Source organism: Notolepis coatsorum (genome assembly GCF_963971535.1).
Source record: "Notolepis coatsorum genome assembly, chromosome: 1".
Taxonomy (NCBI): domain Eukaryota; kingdom Metazoa; phylum Chordata; class Actinopteri; order Aulopiformes; family Paralepididae; genus Notolepis; species Notolepis coatsorum.
Window position 1 is genome coordinate 200033282 of NC_140165.1, and position 19098 is coordinate 200052379.

A 19098-nucleotide genomic window follows, 5' to 3' on the forward strand; every position below is an offset into this window, starting at 1 on the left:
GTCTGTTAATGTCTGTCCGCTAATGTCGCACCGAAAACGACCAAAGCAAATTCCTTGTATGTCAAAACTACTACTAATAAAGACCTTTCTGATTCTGATGTCATCCCCAAATAAGTTATTTTGAGCAATTGTATTGTTAGTTAAGAGAATAGAACCCACATTATCATTATACTATATATATAATATATATCATAGGGGTCACCAACACGGTGCCCACGGGCACCAGCTAGCCCCCAAGGACCACATGAGTCGCCTGCGGGACAATGCATTGGGAACTTGTGTCCCACGACGAGATCTACCCCTGTGAATATTATTGCCCAGATCGGAATACGAGCGTGCGTGTGGGGGCTCGTGCAAAATCACCCACATCTTTCCACGTCGCGGCACTTTGCTCTCGTCTGCCGGCTCACACCAGATTACAATACACTGGTGAACAGCATGCAATGCCTGTCTTCCCACTAACAACGAAACCAGATGTTGTCTGTGGCAACATGGCAGTGCCATGGCAAAGTTGAATACAATATTTATTAGGGGTGTAACGATGCAACCTCACAACGATTAAATTCGATTATTCAGGCAATGATTCAATGCATCATGAAATCTTCATTTGACCACGATTCGATTAGATAAATTTCAGTCAATGTTAATTCTCCCAAAAAATAAAATGTATACACAAATGTGGCTGGGGGAACTGATTCACTCAGCATGAATGGACTATAGGTCAATAAAAACAATCCACAGGGGCGCTCCAGTAGCACACCACGCTGCGTCGCGGATCGGCTGACCCGAGTTCGATTCCCGGACCCGCCGTCATTTGCCAAATGTCTTCCCCGGCTCTCTCTCCCGTTTCACCCTCACTATCTGTCGGTCATGTTTGACGAGGAAAAGCGATAAACGCTAAAAAATAAAGTAAAAAAAAAAAAAAAAATCCACAAAAAAGAAAATAACGAAAGAATAAAGAATTTCTATTATCGATTCTAACATTTTCAAATCGATGCAGTTGAATCGTCACATTAGGATCGATGCATCGTTACACCCCTAATATTTATATAAGATTGCATGGGTGACTGGCTTTTTTTATTGATTGATGTCTTTATTGAAGCAATAAAACAAGGATTGTGCAATACAATACAAAGAATATTGATCAAAAGGATAAAAACACAATAAAGCCCTAGAGCTTGTTTCCATTGTGGTCCTTGTGAAGTGAATGTAAGTGTCAAACAAGATACAATATATTAAAAACAAAAACAATACTTCACATCAATAGAGACCTCGCCAAATAACAATGACCCTACAGGGGTTCCAAATTAGCCTAAATCAAAAAGTGATATTCTCATTAGAAATATTCTTTCACAAGCACGCCTGGCATTACGATGCCTTCGCCTGGCAACAATTACTGCTGCCACGATCACCCGAGACGCTGGCAATGAATGCGTTTAGTTACCACCAGATCTCGTAAATAGCGTCGCTTTAACTGCACGATGCAATTAGCGCTGGCCTTTGTGAATGGGGAGTGTTTTATTACGAGGCTCATTTGCATAGAAAGGGGAACATGTTCCGCCCATATTACCTCATTTAAATCCCTGCAAATTGCACTGACGCACCGAGACGCAATGCTGATTGAAACGCAATTACCACCGCATTTCACCCGTTGCGCTTCCATGGTGAATAGCAAACTGTGTTTCAGAGCTATTTGCGCCGGCATAGCGCCAGAAAAAGCGCAATCCCTTAGCATCTTCCAAAATGGTGTACGTGCATAATGCATGTGGGCCTGCGTGCCTAATTGAACCTCACGGCGCGCACGTTAGCGGCAGAACTTAAGAGACGTGTGTGTTTGTGTCCATGCGTGCAACCTGTATTCCCCTGGATCAAAGTGTCACGTCAGTCTCACTTTGGTGTGTGTGTGGGTGACATTGACCACCCTCCCTGTGCCCTGCTTGTGACTGAGGGCTGGTCTTCATCAAACCAGCCCCACACACACTGGCCATGACAGGCCACCGGGCCTGCCGGCTCTCTGGGTTGTCTTCAGTCACACGCAGGCCTCTGCATTTCCTTAGTGCGGTCTATCTGCTTTGTTCCGCTGGGTCAAAATATGTACTGCAGAAAAGCATTCACAAAAACCTTTGCGAGGGGATATGACGTAAGGCTGTATATTCCGATGCACACCTGGTGGAAGCGCAGTAAACGTGATCTTGGTGGTGGTTTGGTGACAGGATCCATATGCCTGGGCGAGGCCTACTTTATAGAGGTTCAAACGTGTTTAATGCTGCGTCTGCTGTACATCCTTGGTCCTCTCCCATCACTCACCCAGACACATACACTGCACACACACATGCATGCGTGCGCGCAGTTGACGCTCCATTGCGTCATGCACAGGGAATCAGACAACACCATGTCCTAACACTAGAACATTGATGCATTGTCCCAGAAAAACGCATAGTAATTCTTCAGACTAGACTAGTTCATGTGACAGCTAGCAAATTAGTGATGTCATTGCTGCAGTATAGAGTCTAGAGTGTTAAGTTCAACCTTGGCTATTGGCTTGGTCTGTTAGTTTCTCCATGTGGGTGGGTTACTGTGTGATGAGAGAGTGTGATTGTCAGTACCGCCTAAAAGGGACCGCTTTTTTGCATGTGCAGTGCACGGCACGCTCATATTTCTTGAATTGAACACCATTGTTGTAATTCTACTATGGCCACATGTGTTAAAGGTTTACAAAACAGGAATTTTTAATCAAGACTAAGCTCGTTTTTACCCGGACTGTTTGTATGGTGTCATTTGCTTACATTTGGACTTGCATTTATAATTCTTAGCTATCCAAGCAATGGTTTTGATCTCAATTCAGAGCGTTCATAAGGATTTGTGTTTTTTGTTCCAATCCAGCTCAAACACTATTGTCCAACCAACTTGATATTCATCGTTCTTTTAATTTAAACTTTTAAAACATTTTAATGTGCAGGTGTGCACTGTGCAGCTAGATTCTACACACAAGGAATTGGAATTGCGTCTGGACAAGGCCTGATCATGATGCTACTACACGCTGTGGACAATAGAGAAGGGCAACCATTAGCCCGTAACCTTGTAGCGTGCTGCAGTTGTTTTTGTTTATTTGCGCGTGAGTGTCTCCCATAACACTTGGTGATTTGTTTTGTTTGTTTGTGTCCTGGGAGACAAGGAAACGGGCAGACATGCAAGACAACGGAATAGCCCCAGTAGGTGGAGCTATCGAACTTTAGACAAACTAGCGTGCGGCAAGTTGTCTTACTGTTTACAGCGAGACACGCAAACTTGCTAGGTCCACCAGCCTAAATGCTAGCAGGAGTGTATAGAGATTCAAACATGCTAATAGAAACACGCTAACAACCAGCAGGATTCTATATAGAGACACGCAAAGCTATCAGGATAGAACGGTAAATGCTAACAGAGGTCTATAGAGACATGGAAACATGCTAATCTCTAGCAGGATTCTCCATAGACACACTAGCTTCCTGGAGGCCCCTGTTACGGCCACTTGTCGGCTCTATTACCCCCACCTGGCTCTGTTTTAAGCCTGGAAACTGGAGCATGGCTGGCTGGCTGGATGAACATCCTTGGCACAACATGGGAGAAAGAATGCTTATAATATATACCTCTGTACCACATATTCATGTTCTTATTGTTCCTCTAACGTTCTCTAGATTGGCAATTGTTTTGTCTGTATGTGCATGTGGGTTTGTTTGTATGTTGCACTCATTACCGTATTAGTAGGGATGTCATATCCTCACTACTACCAAGCCAGCCATGGCCTCTTGTCCCTCTCTGCTTCCTGTTATTGTCAATAACAGCTGACCTCAGAGCGGATCTCAGATAGGGGCCTTAATGTAGGCCTTCTGCTGCAGACGGAGGGGGTGGCCAGACGGATGCCTGCTCTCACAGTCAATCAAAATCCAGACTCATAGTTGCCAAGGGTTTCCCTGTCTTTTAGAGAGGCTTGGGTGGGTAACATTCACAGTTTTTGGATACAAAAACAATAGTCTTGCCGTAGGTTCAGATGCAGCGTGAAGATAAATATTGTTCTCAATTTACTCAGTACTTTTATCAGTGGGACAGTTGATAACTAGCAACTAGGTGGGGGACACTGTACAACTGTACAAGCAAAACTGTACATTGGAATATTGACAGAACCATACTTCGTCATTTACTGTACATTGGAGGGGGTTGGGTTGAGACATTTACAGGGACCAGTTTTGAATTGCAGTCTCCCGTAGGTGTTCTTTGAGAGTGGTTTTGAAAGTGGGTAGTGATTCACATTCCTTTCCAGCTTTGGGTAGGGCGTTCCACATTGATGTAACATAATTGCGAAACGTGTTTAGTCCCTTGTTTGAGCCGAATCTGGGTTTAACATGATTTGTGGAGCTCCCTCTGGTGTTGTGATTGTGGTATTCACTGACCTTTGGGAAGTATTTTGACATGTACATGGGTACCTTGGTCGTGTAGTGTATCTTGTAGACCAGGCCCATTGCAGGTTGCTGTACTCTGTCGTCTACTCTAAGCCATCTTAGGTTGTCAAAGTGGTAATAAGCAGTCTTATTTCATTTTATTGTTAAGATATACCTATATTTGCTCCATCTCGCCTGGCAAGTTTCTCGCTCAAGTTGAAATGTAAACACCTAGGTGGCCTGCCTAAGATAGGCAGGCGCACAACTTTTGAATGAACCTTTTTACATTTTCCAACAGACTCCAGTGGCCATTGAGAAAGGATACGCCTTAATTAGAAAGTGGGATTCATTAGGATGAATTCACAGACTCATCTTGTCAAAAGCAAAGAGTACAAAGTCATGTGACTGGAGTTCTGCTAGTGTTATGGAGAGGGATGTTCAGGGCGTTGGCTGATAAACACACACATAAAACAGATGTGTGTCTAAAGACACTGCTCAAACACACACATAAAACAAATATGTGTGTCTAAAGACACTGCTCAAACACACTGTCTGGCTCTGTCCAGCAGCCATAAATCCCTGCCATAGACACACAGGAGGATGCACACACACACACACGCATAGCTGCAACAGCATCCCAGCTTGCTAGCACATATGCTTTTGCGGCAAACACACACACACACACACAGAGCCACATACGGCACTGTCAGGGTCTGCTTGTCCACCATGAATGATGGTTGTCTGTTTCTTGGAAGAGTGAGAAGGAGGGGAGAGAGTGAGTGAACATCTATCTGTTTGAGTTTTCCCTTAATTTTACGTGCCTGTCTGTCTGTTTCCTCCCTGTATGCTCCCTGTATGTATGTGTGTGTGTGTGTGTGTGTGTGTGTATGCATCCTTTTGGTCTGTGCCTATGTGTCTGTCTGTCTGTCTGTCTTCTCCCTGTCTGTCTGTCTCCTCTCTGTCTGTCTCCTCCCTGTCTGTATGTCTGTATGTCTCCTCCCTGTCTGTATGTCTCCTCCCTGTCTGTCTGTCTGTCTGTCTGTATGTCTCCTCCCTGTCTGTCTGTATGTCTCCTCCCTGTCTGTCTGTCTGTATGTCTCCTCCCTGTATGTCTGTCTGTATGTCTCCTCCCTGTCTGTCTGTATGTCTCCTCCCTGTATGTCTGTCTGTATGTCTCCTCCCTGTCTGTCTGTATGTCTCCTCCCTGTATGTCTGTCTGTATGTCTCCTCCCTGTATGTCTGTCTGTATGTCTCCTCCCTGTCTGTCTGTATGTCTCCTCCCTGTATGTCTGTCTGTATGTCTCCTCCCTGTCTGTCTGTATGTCTCCTCCCTGTATGTCTGTCTGTATGTCTCCTCCCTGTATGTCTGTCTGTATGTCTCCTCCCTGTATGTCTGTCTGTATGTCTCCTCCCTGTCTGTCTGTATGTCTCCTCCCTGTCTGTCTGTCTGTATGTCTCCTCCCTGTCTGTCTGTATGTCTCCTCCCTGTATGTCTGTCTGTATGTCTCCTCCCTGTCTGTATGTCTGTATGTCTCCTCCCTGTCTGTATGTATGTCTCCTCCCTGTCTGTCTGTCTGTATGTCTCCTCCCTGTCTGTCTGTATGTCTCCTCCCTGTCTGTCTGTCTGTCTGTCTGTCTGTATGTCTCCTCCCTGTCTGTCTGTCTGTATGTCTCCTCCCTGTCTGTCTGTCTGTATGTCTCCTCCCTGTCTGTCTGTCTGTATGTCTCCTCCCTGTCTGTCTGTCTGTATGTCTCCTCCCTGTCTGTCTGTCTGTATGTCTCCTCCCTGTCTGTCTGTCTGTATGTCTCCTCCCTGTCTGTCTGTCTGTATGTCTCCTCCCTGTCTGTCTGTCTGTATGTCTCCTCCCTGTCTGTCTGTATGTCTCCTCCCTGTCTGTCTGTATGTCTCCTCCCTGTCTGTCTGTATGTCTCCTCCCTGTCTGTCTGTCTGTCTGTCTCCTCCCTGTCTGTCTGTATGTCTCCTGTCTGTCTGTCTGTCTGTATGTCTGTCTGTATGTCTGTATGTCTCCTCCCTGTCTGTCTGTCTGTATGTCTCCTCCCTGTCTGTCTGTATGTATCCTGTCTGTCTGTCTGTATGTATGTCTCCTCCCTGTCTGTCTGTCTGTATGTCTCCTCCCTGTCTGTCTGTCTGTATGTCTCCTCCCTGTCTGTCTGTATGTCTCCTGTCTGTCTGTCTGTATGTCTGTCTGTCTGTATGTATGTCTCCTCCCTGTCTGTCTGTCTGTATGTCTCCTCCCTGTCTGTCTGTATGTCTCCTGTCTGTCTGTCTGTCTGTCTGTCTGTCTGTCTGTCTGTCTGTATGTCTGTCTGTATGTCTCCTCCCTGTCTGTCTGTCTGTCTGTCTGTCTGTATGTCTCCTCCCTGTCTGTCTGTATGTCTCCTGTCTGTCTGTCTGTCTGTATGTATGTCTCCTCCCTGTCTGTCTGTCTGTATGTCTCCTCCCTGTCTGTCTGTATGTATGTCTCCTCCCTGTCTGTCTGTCTGTCTGTATGTCTCCTCCCTGTCTGTCTGTATGTATGTCTCCTCCCTGTCTGTCTGTCTGTATGTCTCCTCCCTGTCTGTCTGTCTGTATGTCTCCTCCCTGTCTGTCTGTATGTATGTCTCCTCCCTGTCTGTCTGTCTGTCTGTATGTCTCCTCCCTGTCTGTCTGTCTGTATGTCTCCTCCCTGTCTGTATGTATGTATGTCTCCTCCCTGTCTGTATGTATGTCTCCTCCCTGTCTGTCTGTATGTATGTCTCCTCCCTGTCTGTCTGTATGTATGTCTCCTCCCTGTCTGTCTGTCTGTATGTCTCCTGTCTGTCTGTCTGTATGTATGTCTCCTCCCTGTCTGTATGTATGTCTCCTCCCTGTCTGTCTGTCTGTATGTCTCCTCCCTGTCTGTCTGTATGTCTCCTCCCTGTCTGTCTGTCTGTATGTCTCCTCCCTGTCTGTCTGTATGTCTCCTCCCTGTCTGTCTGTATGTCTCCTCCCTGTCTGTCTGTCTGTATGTATGTCTCCTCCCTGTCTGTCTGTATGTATGTCTCCTCCCTGTCTGTCTGTATGTATGTCTCCTCCCTGTCTGTCTGTATGTATGTCTCCTCCCTGTCTGTCTGTATGTATGTCTCCTCCCTGTCTGTCTCTCCCCTCTTAGTATGTTTGTCTCAATCCACTAATTTCCTTGTAATCCTTTCCTGTCTGCATGTATGTTTACGACAATCTATCCATTAGGGGTGGGAATCACCAGAGACCTCACGATACGATACTATCGCGATACTTCCGTCACGATACGATAGTATCTCGATACTAAATATATCGCGCTACGCTGAGTATTGCAAAGTAAAACTTTGTCAACATGTTTTATCTAATAAAATAAAGTTCAGTCTGTTCATCTCACTTCAATCATCTTTATTGCAGAACATGGTATTTTCTCAGACAGATGTAAACACTGTAATTTGTGTTGCATGTACCTGACAAACTGAACTGTTTGTATTAGTCATATTCCAACTTAACTGAATGCACATGTGTGTGTGGACTACTGTACTATTACAGGTATTGAAATGAACAATGCAACTTCCTTATACAATTTCTTTTGATTTTTTTATGAATAATTAAATACCGATACTTTGTGTCCTACGTATCGATCCCCCCCACCCCTACTATCCATCATCGGTTTGTTTCTGCATCATTATGCATCACTCCATACCCCCCATGTCTCTCTCTCTATCTCTCTCTCTCTCTCTCTCTCTCTGGCTCATTTCCACCATCCTACTGACTCCCTCTGTCTGTCTGTCTGTCTGTTAATGCGGAGACAGGTGTTTCAATATTGACCTTGTTGTGATGTCAGCACAGCGGCAGCCATTTTTTCCTGGCCTCCTCCCTTTCAGCCCGACCCCAGTCTGAGCTCCTGTTTATTTAACCTGAGGAGAGGAGAAGAGCTGGGCTAGGGGTAGATGCTTCAAGGCGAGGTCCAGGTCTCAAACTTAAAATAAACCTACTGTAAGATGAGAGAGGGATAAGAGAGAAGGCACAGAACGGACATGGAGGTAGAAAAGGTCAGGGGCAGAAGAGAGGAACAGTAGGAGAGAGAGAGAGCAGTAGATAGAGGTGGAGTAAGGATGGAGGGTGTAGGGATGCTGGTACTAGTATCGGATAGCGGTTATTTGATACCGGCCCAAAAGTGTAGGACTCTATATCGGCAGTGGTAGTGGTGGTATCAAACACAGAGGAGGAGTGGCATGAGGAATGGGGATGGGCTCCTCTCTACAGGACAGACTAAACAAACCTGAAACTGAGGAAAGGCTGTGCAGTCAAAGGGTTGTACACATGTCGATGTCATCCTGTGTGTGTGTGTGTGTGTGTGTGTGTGTGTGTGTGTGTGTGTGTGTGTTGCACACGCAAAAAGTCTTAACAGATGGAGAGTCTTGGGCGGCTACGTGGCGTAGTGGGCAAGGCGCTCGCCACGAAATCTGGAGACGCTGGGCTCGCCTGTTCGAGCCCCGCTCTCCACATTTGCTTTCAGTTTAGCTGGTCGTCCGTACTAATACACATTGGCCGTATTAGGGGGTGGGAAACTGATGGGTGGGGATCGGGCGTTGTGGACAGCGACTCCTACAGGTCGGTTGGTGCGCCTGCGCAGTAGAATCAGGAAGTGTCGGGGGCAGCGTGAGCCTCCCACGCGTTACTCCTCGACACTGAGAGATCGAGCTGCGCAGGTGAAAAGATGCGACTGCTGTTACCTCAAGTACCGGAGGGGACTTGTGCTATGTATGACTTAGTCCACATTGCAGCCGGCTTGTGGGAGGCAAGAAACAGCGTTCGTGACAGGGGAGGGTTGAATTGGATGATACGAAATTGGGATGGGAGAAATTATAGAAAATGGGAGAAAAAGTGGATAAAAAAAAAAAGATGGAGAGTCTTAAAAATTTGATATTTTTCTTAAAAGAACACTCATTTGGGGAAATTCTTATTTGCCATCTTCCCCAGGGTCAGATGAGAAGATTATCACTTTCAAACAAGTGAATATGCAAATCTCACAACCAAGTGCCGTAAATCCACTTGGTTCAATATACAATTAACAACAAGTGGCCGCTATCTTGAAACGAGCGGAGTAGATTACGCGTCTCGCTGAGATGGAGATTTCCCTGCGTATATGTGCCTCCGTGCGCCTACACTTGCGTGACTGCGCACATTTTGTGTGTGATGTGGGGTGCGATTTGAGTGTCTTGAGAGACACACATTTAGTTTGGGGACTATGCGTACACATACGCGTGTGCCTGTGTGCGCATAAGTATGTGTGAGCGACGGGCGTGCACATGATTTGTGTGTATAAAGGTAGATAGGCCGCTGGGTCGCTGGCAAGGCGATGTGTCTGCTAACCTGACCCCGGGAATGTCATTAGCTGTTTAAAGACCTGTGGACACAGGGTGGAAAACTGCAGCTAAAGCCCCTGGAGCCTTTTGTCAAGAGGTTTGGGCCAAAGATAATCCCCCTCAGCTCTACATCCAGCCGCACCGGGAGTTTTAATTCCTCTGGATTTCGGGCGAGAAAGTCAATGAAAATAGTGCGTGGAAGTCTATGAAAATAGTGCGTGGAAGTCTATGGGAAATGTGTGTAAACATACTAGGCCTAAGAGCACGAATAGAGGAGTGCTCTGTATGCATGCTCATGGAAATGCTTGTCTACAATACTTTTATGTAAGATGTACTCGTGTGCTACGTATGTATCACTGTCTTCACACACAAAAGAAACATACCCCTATCCGCAGTACAGAATGTATGTATGGATACATGCGCCTGCATGTTTTCAAACGGATGAATCATTGCCTGTCCATTCTACCTTTATCTATAACCAACGATGGCGCTCGCCCAAGTCCTCTCTTAATCATGCTCGATAGGAACGGCGTCTGTATTTTTACATGACTGAGTGCTGGGAGAGCGGAGGGGACAAGAGGGAGAGAGACGGGGAGACACAGGGAGAGACGGAAATTCCTGAGATTACTATATCAGAGGTTAGGAGGGCCAGGGACCCAAACGGCCCAGTTTAGCCCACAAGAACTCTGTCTGAACCTCAGCACCACAGGAAGACACACAGAGAGGGAGGGGGGAGATGGAGGAGATGGGGTGGGGGGGGGGGGGGGGGGTTAGATGGGAAGGATGGAGGCATTGAAGACATGTTTGAGAAACATTGGAGAGAAAGCTGGAAGGGAGGAGAGATGGACCTGGTGATGGATGGAGGAGGCAGGTTAGAGAGGTCAGGCCAAGAGACATACTGAGACGAGGACTGTGCTTATTAGTAGGGATGCACAGAATATTCGGCCACAGAAAAGTATCGGCCGAAAATGGTTAAAAAGGGCACTTTCAGCTTTCGGCCGAAAGGGTTTTAGCACCGAAAATATATCACCGAATGTCAACTAACAGGGTTACGTTCGTAACTAGGGATGTCCCGATCCAATCACGTGATCGGGATCGGGGCCGATCACGTGATTTTCCGAAGATCGGGATCGCCAAAAAATAATAATAAAAAATCGGTATTTTTTATTTAAATTTTTTTTTCAACAAACATGACCATGTTCACGTCTCCAGCTGCAGAACGGCAGACCAGCCACACTCTCAGACCCAAACGCATTTCCTTTGATTTAATTATACATCAAATGATTTATGTCAAGGATTGCAATGCCTCCCTTGAATGAAGTTAACTTTTCACCTGGATAACGTCAACATTCAGGGTGAATGTAATGTGAGAAATTGGGATTAAAAAAAAAAACATTACATTTACATTTTTTTTTTTTTTTGATCGGATCGGGAAAAATCGGTATCGGTAGATATTCAAAATAACATGATCGGGATCGGATCGGGAGCAAACAAATTTGATCGGGACATCCCTATTCGTAACCTAACGTGTTGTTGTGATGATGTAATCAAAACGTGGCTACAGACATAGCATGCTCAACGTGTAACGTGAGCAGCTTGGCAGCTCTTCCTGCGTTCTACAGCCTGTGATAACTCCTCTTGTCTTGGGAGTCGTGCTTTTTCTATGTAAACTCTGCAAGCAACGCATCCAATAAATGCGTCTTTAACATGCTTTATATCCTCGCCATTACTATAATGTTACTAACGTTAGCGTTAAGCTACGTCATCCCCCGCTAAGAGTCACGGGAGATGTAGTAAATACAACAGTCCTTCCATGTAGGCTAGAACGCCATGAATTATGACTCAGTAACCACTATAGTAACATCATTAAGTCTGCTATAAGCTATTCTCCCTCTCGTGTGTGTGTCTTTATGCAGATCTTTATGCAGTTTTAAAACACCTTGGCTTTGTTCTGAATGCACTTTATTGTAGTTCTCCTACCGAGAAAAGAAAATGCACTTGACTTTAATGCACATTTTGTTGTATGCAAAGAGAAAATGTTTAAATTGTACAATCTTTCAGCAGTCAGTCTGGAATTAATGTATGCATTCAAAAGTGCGGAATAAATGTTTTATGGGCCCATAATAGTGATTATTATTAGTATATATTTTTTGCCATAATCATGTCTTTTGCCATAATCCGGTAGCTGAAAAAAAATACATTATATATATTAGGGATGCCCCGATCACGTTTTTTGCCACCGATCGTCGTGAGCCATATTGGCCGATACCGATCGTTTTTGATTAAATTTTTTTTTTAAATTATGTTATATAATTTTTTTTTTAATAAGATATATATATAATATAATTAGACTTGTACTTGTATTATCTGCGAGACATCGCCACCCCGCAACAAGCTCCACTGTCTGTGTGTACTCTAGTAGCCTCCAGCTACGGCCAGGATTCTCCGGAGCTGCAGCTAGACCCTATTGGAGCTGCAGCTAGACCCTTTTGATCATATTCAACAACATGCCCTCAGCTCGAATACGCATCGAATGAGTGTTATAAAACATTGATATCAGGAGCTATCTGTGGCTACTGCTGGCCGGCTATATAACGTTGATACAGCGCCTCTGTGAACTATTTAGTTCAGTGGGACATTTCGTTTTGAACAGTGAGCTGGCGTCAGCTAACATGAGCTAGCTGAGGTATCATACACGTCTCTACTAGACTTGCTGGAGCGTTTGTTGATGTCAGGAGCTATCGGTAGCTGGCCGGCTAGATACCGTATTGGACTGGAAGTGAATGGTTGACTGGGTCATTTTGTAACGGTAGCTAACGTTAGCTAAGGGAGACGCCGTCCTCCCGTCCCACTAGACTAGACTACTAGACCCGTGTTTACATGCGCGCGGGAGGGGCTGGAGGGAGGAGCAGACGCCGCACAGCTCCCGGTGTCTGAGACAGAACTCAGCGAGACGAGCGAGTGAGATCGGTATTGACGATCGGCGAAAATAAAGCATTATCACCGATCGCATATTTATACTGATTATCGGCCGATAACGATCGGTGGCCGATAGATCGGGGCATCCCTAATATATATATATTTATATTAATCATTTTCGGCATTTCGGCATTCGGTTTTCGGCCAACTGTTTCCTATTTTCGGTATTCGGTTTCGGCCAAGAATTTCCCATTCGGTGCATCCCTACTTATTAGAGAGGTCAGGCCAAGAGACATACTGAGACGAGGACTGTGCTTATTAGAGAGGTCAGGCCAAGAGACATACTGAGACGAGGACTGCTTATTAGAGAGGTCAGGCCAAGAGACATACTGAGACGAGGACTGCTTATTAGAGAGGTCAGGCGAAGATGCATACTGAGACGAGGACTGTGCTTATTAGAGAGGTCAAGCCAAGAGACATACTGAGACAAGCACTGCTTATTAGAGAGGTCAGGCCAAGAGACATACTGAGACAAGGACTGTGCTTTGGCTCTGAAAGTATCCTATTCCTAAAACACGGCTCCTTTTTTAGACTGGAGAGGAACACTGCGTGACTATTATTGGCTCAATGGAGTGGCTTCAGTTACACTATAGAAGTTGCATTAAGATCATTGAATGGCCTCTCATCATAGCACTTTGTGCCGGTGGCTGTAGTGTAGTAGTAACCATATTCGTACCATCAACAAAACCAGAGAAAAGTCCCCTCCAACCACTCGGGTATGAAAGACGTGTATTGTTCTCATATGCTGTATATCTATGTTTGTAGGTGTTCCGGGTGGCCAGTGTGTGTCTGGGCAGTCCTCCAGAGACCATCTGCTGGGAGTACAGAGACAAGGACAAGAACTTCCACCGCATGGGACCGCTCTCCCCACTGGAGTTCTATACAGAGCACGTCAAACCCCTCTACAACATCCAGGACAAGGTACACACACACTCAAATTGGCCTGGTATTAATTGCTGCTGCCTTCAAGAACGGCGGCCCCGGAACCTCCATAATGATCATTGTATCCGATCTAGTATTGTGTTTCTACGTCTGTAGATCTGCCTTGTGAACGACCCCAGGCCACAGAATCCCTACGGGAAACTGTACAGTGTTGACTTCCTGGGGAACATGGTCGGAGGACACAACACTCTGTACAACAACCAGCCCATCCAGCTGCTCAAGAAAGCTGCCGCAGAGTCCATTAAGGAGGGAGAGGTATGGAGGGTGGGTTAGGGTCAGATCAAAGAGTTCTGTTGTATATGGTCAGTCCATTAACACATTTAGCGCCGGGGATTAGTCTTATCCTCGTAGCTAGAGCGCCAGCTATCTAGAGCCTATTTTCACTGTGCGTCACATTGTTTGCCAAGCTATATCTATATTCTATATTATAGCTATGGATACAATACTATGGTAATTTGACAGTAACTATCTTCTGTCCAAGATGCAAAAAATAATAAATTTTTTCATGAATACGTTTGCGCGTTATCTCGTGGTGAATATTGTATAGTTTCAGAATGATCCCGGCTAATTCCAGAAAGCTGCGTAATGGGGCGCTATGTGAATTCTACTAAAGTCGCCTGGACACGCTACTATTTCCAAATCAAATGTATATAATAGGTATTATGTTTCATCATGAATGCATTTTTAGCGTTTTTTTATTCTTTGATCGCCAGTAACGGCTTTCGTTTTGAACACCACACGCTGATCAGTATGAAATCATTGCAGGATCAAGCTGGAATTGACGTCTGATGTTCCTTACCTTAGATCGGGCTTATTCCAAAAAGAATATTCCAACTGTCTGATCGTGATTTCCAGTATTGATGTCCATCTGGTCCTGGACATAATGTGGCACAACTTATCCATCGAGGGGCATTGGACGCGTTTCCAAGTGATCGTGTGAACCACTAGACTTGCCTGAACAGAAATTATGCGCCCGGAGGGTTTTAGATGTAACACACTGTCTGGAATAGGGTTTCTCGATACTTCCGCCTAGCAGGTTTTGGCCGGTACTGCACTTTTTGGGTCTCTAGATGGCTTTCACTCGTAACATATATGTCCGTGAGTGTAATAGTGATATTAAGATCGAATAAAAGAAAAAACTATCTAAAAACGAGTTGACTCGTTATTGGCGCTCAATGGGTGGCGGCCAATAGCGGGTAAACTTGTTGTTGGCGCAGAAAGTGTTAAGGAGGGAGAGGTACGGAGGGTGGCTGGGTGGGTCAGATTAAAGAGTTATATTATATATGGTCAGATTCCATCAAGGAGGGAGAGGTACCGGAGGGTGGCTGGGTGGCCAAGTTCAGACTACATGATTATAGGCCTGATCTGCCACTGGGTTAGGGTCAGACTGGCGGGAGGATTGGATCTGTTGGGGGTTTAATAGCATTTGATCAAATCTGCTTTCAAATACTTTTAAATCTCTTATTAAATATTTTTAGGTAATTATTTGGGGGCGGGGGTTCGTGAGTAAAGATTAAAAACTTTTATTGCAGTAACACATCAACAACTTAAAGGAAAACTCCAACATTTTGGGAAATTAGCTTATTTGCCATCTACCCTGGAGTTGGACAAGAAGATGCATACCTTTTTTCTTTGTGCATGCAGTAGGAGTAGGAAGACATGCACCGTTAGCCTAGCTTAGCGTCAGTCACTGGAAGTAGGATCCTCCATTAGCCTAGTTCCCAACGTCTTCCTACTCCTACTGCATGCACAGAGAAGAAAAGGGTATGCATCTTCTTGTCTAACTCCAGGGTTCCCAAAATGTTGGAGTGTTAAGATACATACCTTTTTCTTCTCTGTGCATGCAGTAGGAGTAGGAAGACGTGCACTGTTAGCCTAGCTTAGCGTCAGTCATTGGAAGTAGGTTCCTCAATTAGCCTAGTTCTCAACGTCTTCCTACTCCTACTGCATGCACAGAGAAGAAAAAGGTATGTATCTTCTTTAGGGATGCACGATATTGATTTTGACACCGATACCGATAACTTTCTGCTCCTCAAGGTCGATACCGATAACCGATAATATATATATATATATTTATTGTATTATTATTTTTATGTATATTCCTGTAGTTTTGACCTAACCAGATTTATCATGACATGAGCGTTACTACTATGAACAAAACAAAGCCAAGAGAACAGTTTTGACTCTTTCACAAATTCACAATCCGTCAATGTCATTAACAATGTGTTTCCCTGAACAATGAGTGAACTAAAAACCAACAGCTATTGTGCTTTGTCAGCAGATAAAACATTTGACGCTATAGGAGAGGAGACTGTTGTGGTCTTGGTCCATGAAACAACTATTACTTGGCATTTATAGGACAGCACGCCTCAAAAAGAATTAAATAAACCAGACAAATCATCTCTGTCAAACGTCTTTAATTTTGCAAACGCCTCGTCAAACTGCAAGTGTGTTGGTAAAAGACTACACGCCGCCGGCTCATTTGCAGCTGGCTTTGGATTAGCTTAGCCTTTAGCTGCTCGGTGTCGTCGGATTTTAATACACCATCGTAGCGGTGGTGATGTTTCAGGTGACTTATTAGGTTGGATGTGTTATAGCTTGTTGCCCCTTTCCCTCCTCGTGGAACTTCTGCATTTGTTACAAATAGCAAGCAAACTGTTTTCCTCTGAAACTTTGAAAAAGTCCGACGACGCCATCTTTGTTTACTATCTGCTGCCTCTGAATGTCACGTGACTACGTCACAGCCAAGAAAGGGAGCGCTGGATTTGTGAAAAACTCCCTCTTCCTAAACCACACGCTATCAGTCGTACCACAGTACTGGCAAAACGGGAGGAGCCTATAATAAAAACAAGCGCCCTTCATCCCAATCCACCCACACTGGATTTCTTTTAACCAAAAAAATTATTATATATTATCGGAGCTATCAATAATGTTATCGGGTTTATCGGGATGACATCATAATTGCTGATATCGGCCCGATAATTATCGTGCATCCCTAATCTTCTTGTCTAACTCCAGGGTAGATGGCAAATAAGCTAATTTCCCAAAATGTTGGAGTTTTCATTTAACAGTTTATCATTCAGCCAATATCAATGAAATGCAATGCTGTCTTAAATGCATAGTAACATATTAGATAAGCTAATGGAGACTTACTGTACTAGAGGGGTTGTGTGTGAGAAACACATACTGAATATAAAGACTAGTAGATAGATACTGTTAATATCATGAAATTTTTCTTTACATTCACGACTATTGTCATATGAATTCATTAATGATATAACCCTTCCCCTCCTCATGTCAGGCTGTGTGGTTCGGTTGTGACGTGGGGAAACATTTCCATGGCAAGCTGGGCATCAATGACATGAACGTGTGAGTATCTTAACGCAAGAGAACGCCTGGGTGAATATAGGTCTGTATTAGGGATGCCCTGATCGATTGGCCAGTGATCGGTATCGGCCGATATTCAGTATAAATATGAGATCGGTGAATTCCGATAATGCTTTATTTTCGCCGATCGTGAAAACCGATTGATGACACGCGTGAAAAACATGATCCAATTCTCAGTGGAGTTCTCACTCGCTGTCTCTCTTGCTCACAGCTGCTGCACGCCTTGCCCCTTCCCCCCTCCCCCTTCCCCCCTCCCCCTTGCCCCTTCCCCCCTCCCCCTTGTCAACAAATGGTCCGGCAAGAGTCGAGTGCACCTCGAGTGATGCTAGCTAACGTTACTGTTTAAACCAAATTACCCAGTCAACTATTCACTTTAGTTTAATACGTGAGGCATTGTCTAACGTTATCTAGCTGGCTAGCTACTGATAGCTCCTGATATCAACGTCTGATATCATCATTTTGGCAATCGTTTTTGCAGTAGTTGGCTAGTGTTGGCTAACTAGCTATCGTTGTTCCGTGAGCTAACGTTAGCTACCTAGCTAACGTTACTGTTTAAACAAAATTACCCAGTCAACTATTCACTTTAGTTTAATACATGAGGCATTGTTAACAGGGATATAGAGCATTGCAGGTGTTACACTGGTCTTGTCTGATTTTAAGGTGCCAGGCCTAAACCTGACTACTGACTCAAACAGAACCAGTTCTATTGGACATCACCTCACCTAAACCTGACCACTGACCCAAACAGAACCAGTTATATTGGGCTAGGGCTTTCCCCGACTAAGGATTTGTATAGTCGTCTTTGATTTTCCACAATTTGTTGATGAAAAAAATATATAAATAAATAAAAATAAGCATTTTTTCATCATTCCATTTGGGCTGTGGGGGTGCTTAATGTCTGAAGGAGTCGACTGAAGGCTTCTTGTCCTCTGCGAAAAGCATGCAATTGGTCCACTGATGGATACATCTTGATATTTGTCTAGTCTAGTGTATTCATTAGACAGGACAATCCTCTTTCAGTGCCTCTGTACCTGTTTTCTTAGGCAGTTAGCCTCTCTGGTATGGGCGCCATTAGCGTTAGCCACGCTTCTAGGCCTCTTTGCTTTTAGAAAGAATAAAAAATAATAATCATTAAAAAAAGAAAAAAAAATGTATATACTGTATATTATTTTTTTTGCATTCGACTAAGAGGTTGACATAACCTGACCACTGACCCAAACAGAACCAGCTCTATTGGACATCATATATTCCATCTATCCTGTTCTAGTGCCAGTCATGTGATCTCACTGTATGGGTTTACATTTGATTCTTGGTGTTTTTCATTAGGCACATTCAAGACCTTGTTGTTAATGTGTGTGTGTGTGTGTGTGTGTGTGTGTGTGTGTGTGTGTGTGTGTGTGTTTTGTAGGTTCAACCATGAGTTAGTTTTTGGAATCTCAGTGAAGAACCTATCCAAGGCAGAGAGGCTGATATTCGGAGATTCTCTTATGACCCACGCTATGATCCTCACTGCTGTCACAGACAAGGTACACACACACTAACAGTAAGCACATGCACACGTTACACACGTACATCAGGACTAGGATCACCTTGCCTCAGGCAATAGACAAAATGAAAATGTTGAGAAACATTCAGCCTGAGAAGGTGGTCATATCATACCTATTAATTAATAAGTGCACCAGGGCTTTATAGGGTCTTTATTGTGGCTGTATAGGGTCTTTATTGTGGCTGTATAGGGTCTTTATTGTGGCTGTATAGGAGCTTTACAGTGGCTTTATAGGAGCTTTATAGGAGCTTTATAGGAGCTTTACAGTGGCTTTATAGGAGCTTTATAGGATCTTTATTGTGGCTTTATAGGAGCTTTATAGGATCTTTATTGTGGCTTTATAGGAGCTTTATAGGATCTTTATTGTGGCTTTATATGGGCTTTATAGTGGCTTTATAGGAGCTTTATAGGATCTTTATTGTGGCTTTATAGGAGGCTTTATAGTGGCTTTATATG

At 44.4% G+C, this 19098-nt stretch overlaps 1 protein-coding gene across 1 annotated transcript in view; it reads left to right on the plus strand.

Annotated features, from left to right (window-relative positions):
* blmh (bleomycin hydrolase) overlaps positions 1 to 19098 on the plus strand; it is a 66547-nt gene that overhangs the window by 33136 nt on the left and 14313 nt on the right. Inside the window, exons 7-10 of the mRNA XM_084316848.1 lie at positions 13533 to 13688; positions 13806 to 13964; positions 17011 to 17078; positions 18505 to 18622. Coding sequence (XP_084172974.1) covers positions 13533 to 13688; positions 13806 to 13964; positions 17011 to 17078; positions 18505 to 18622 — 501 coding nt within the window. The remainder of the gene's footprint in view (positions 1 to 13532; positions 13689 to 13805; positions 13965 to 17010; positions 17079 to 18504; positions 18623 to 19098) is intronic.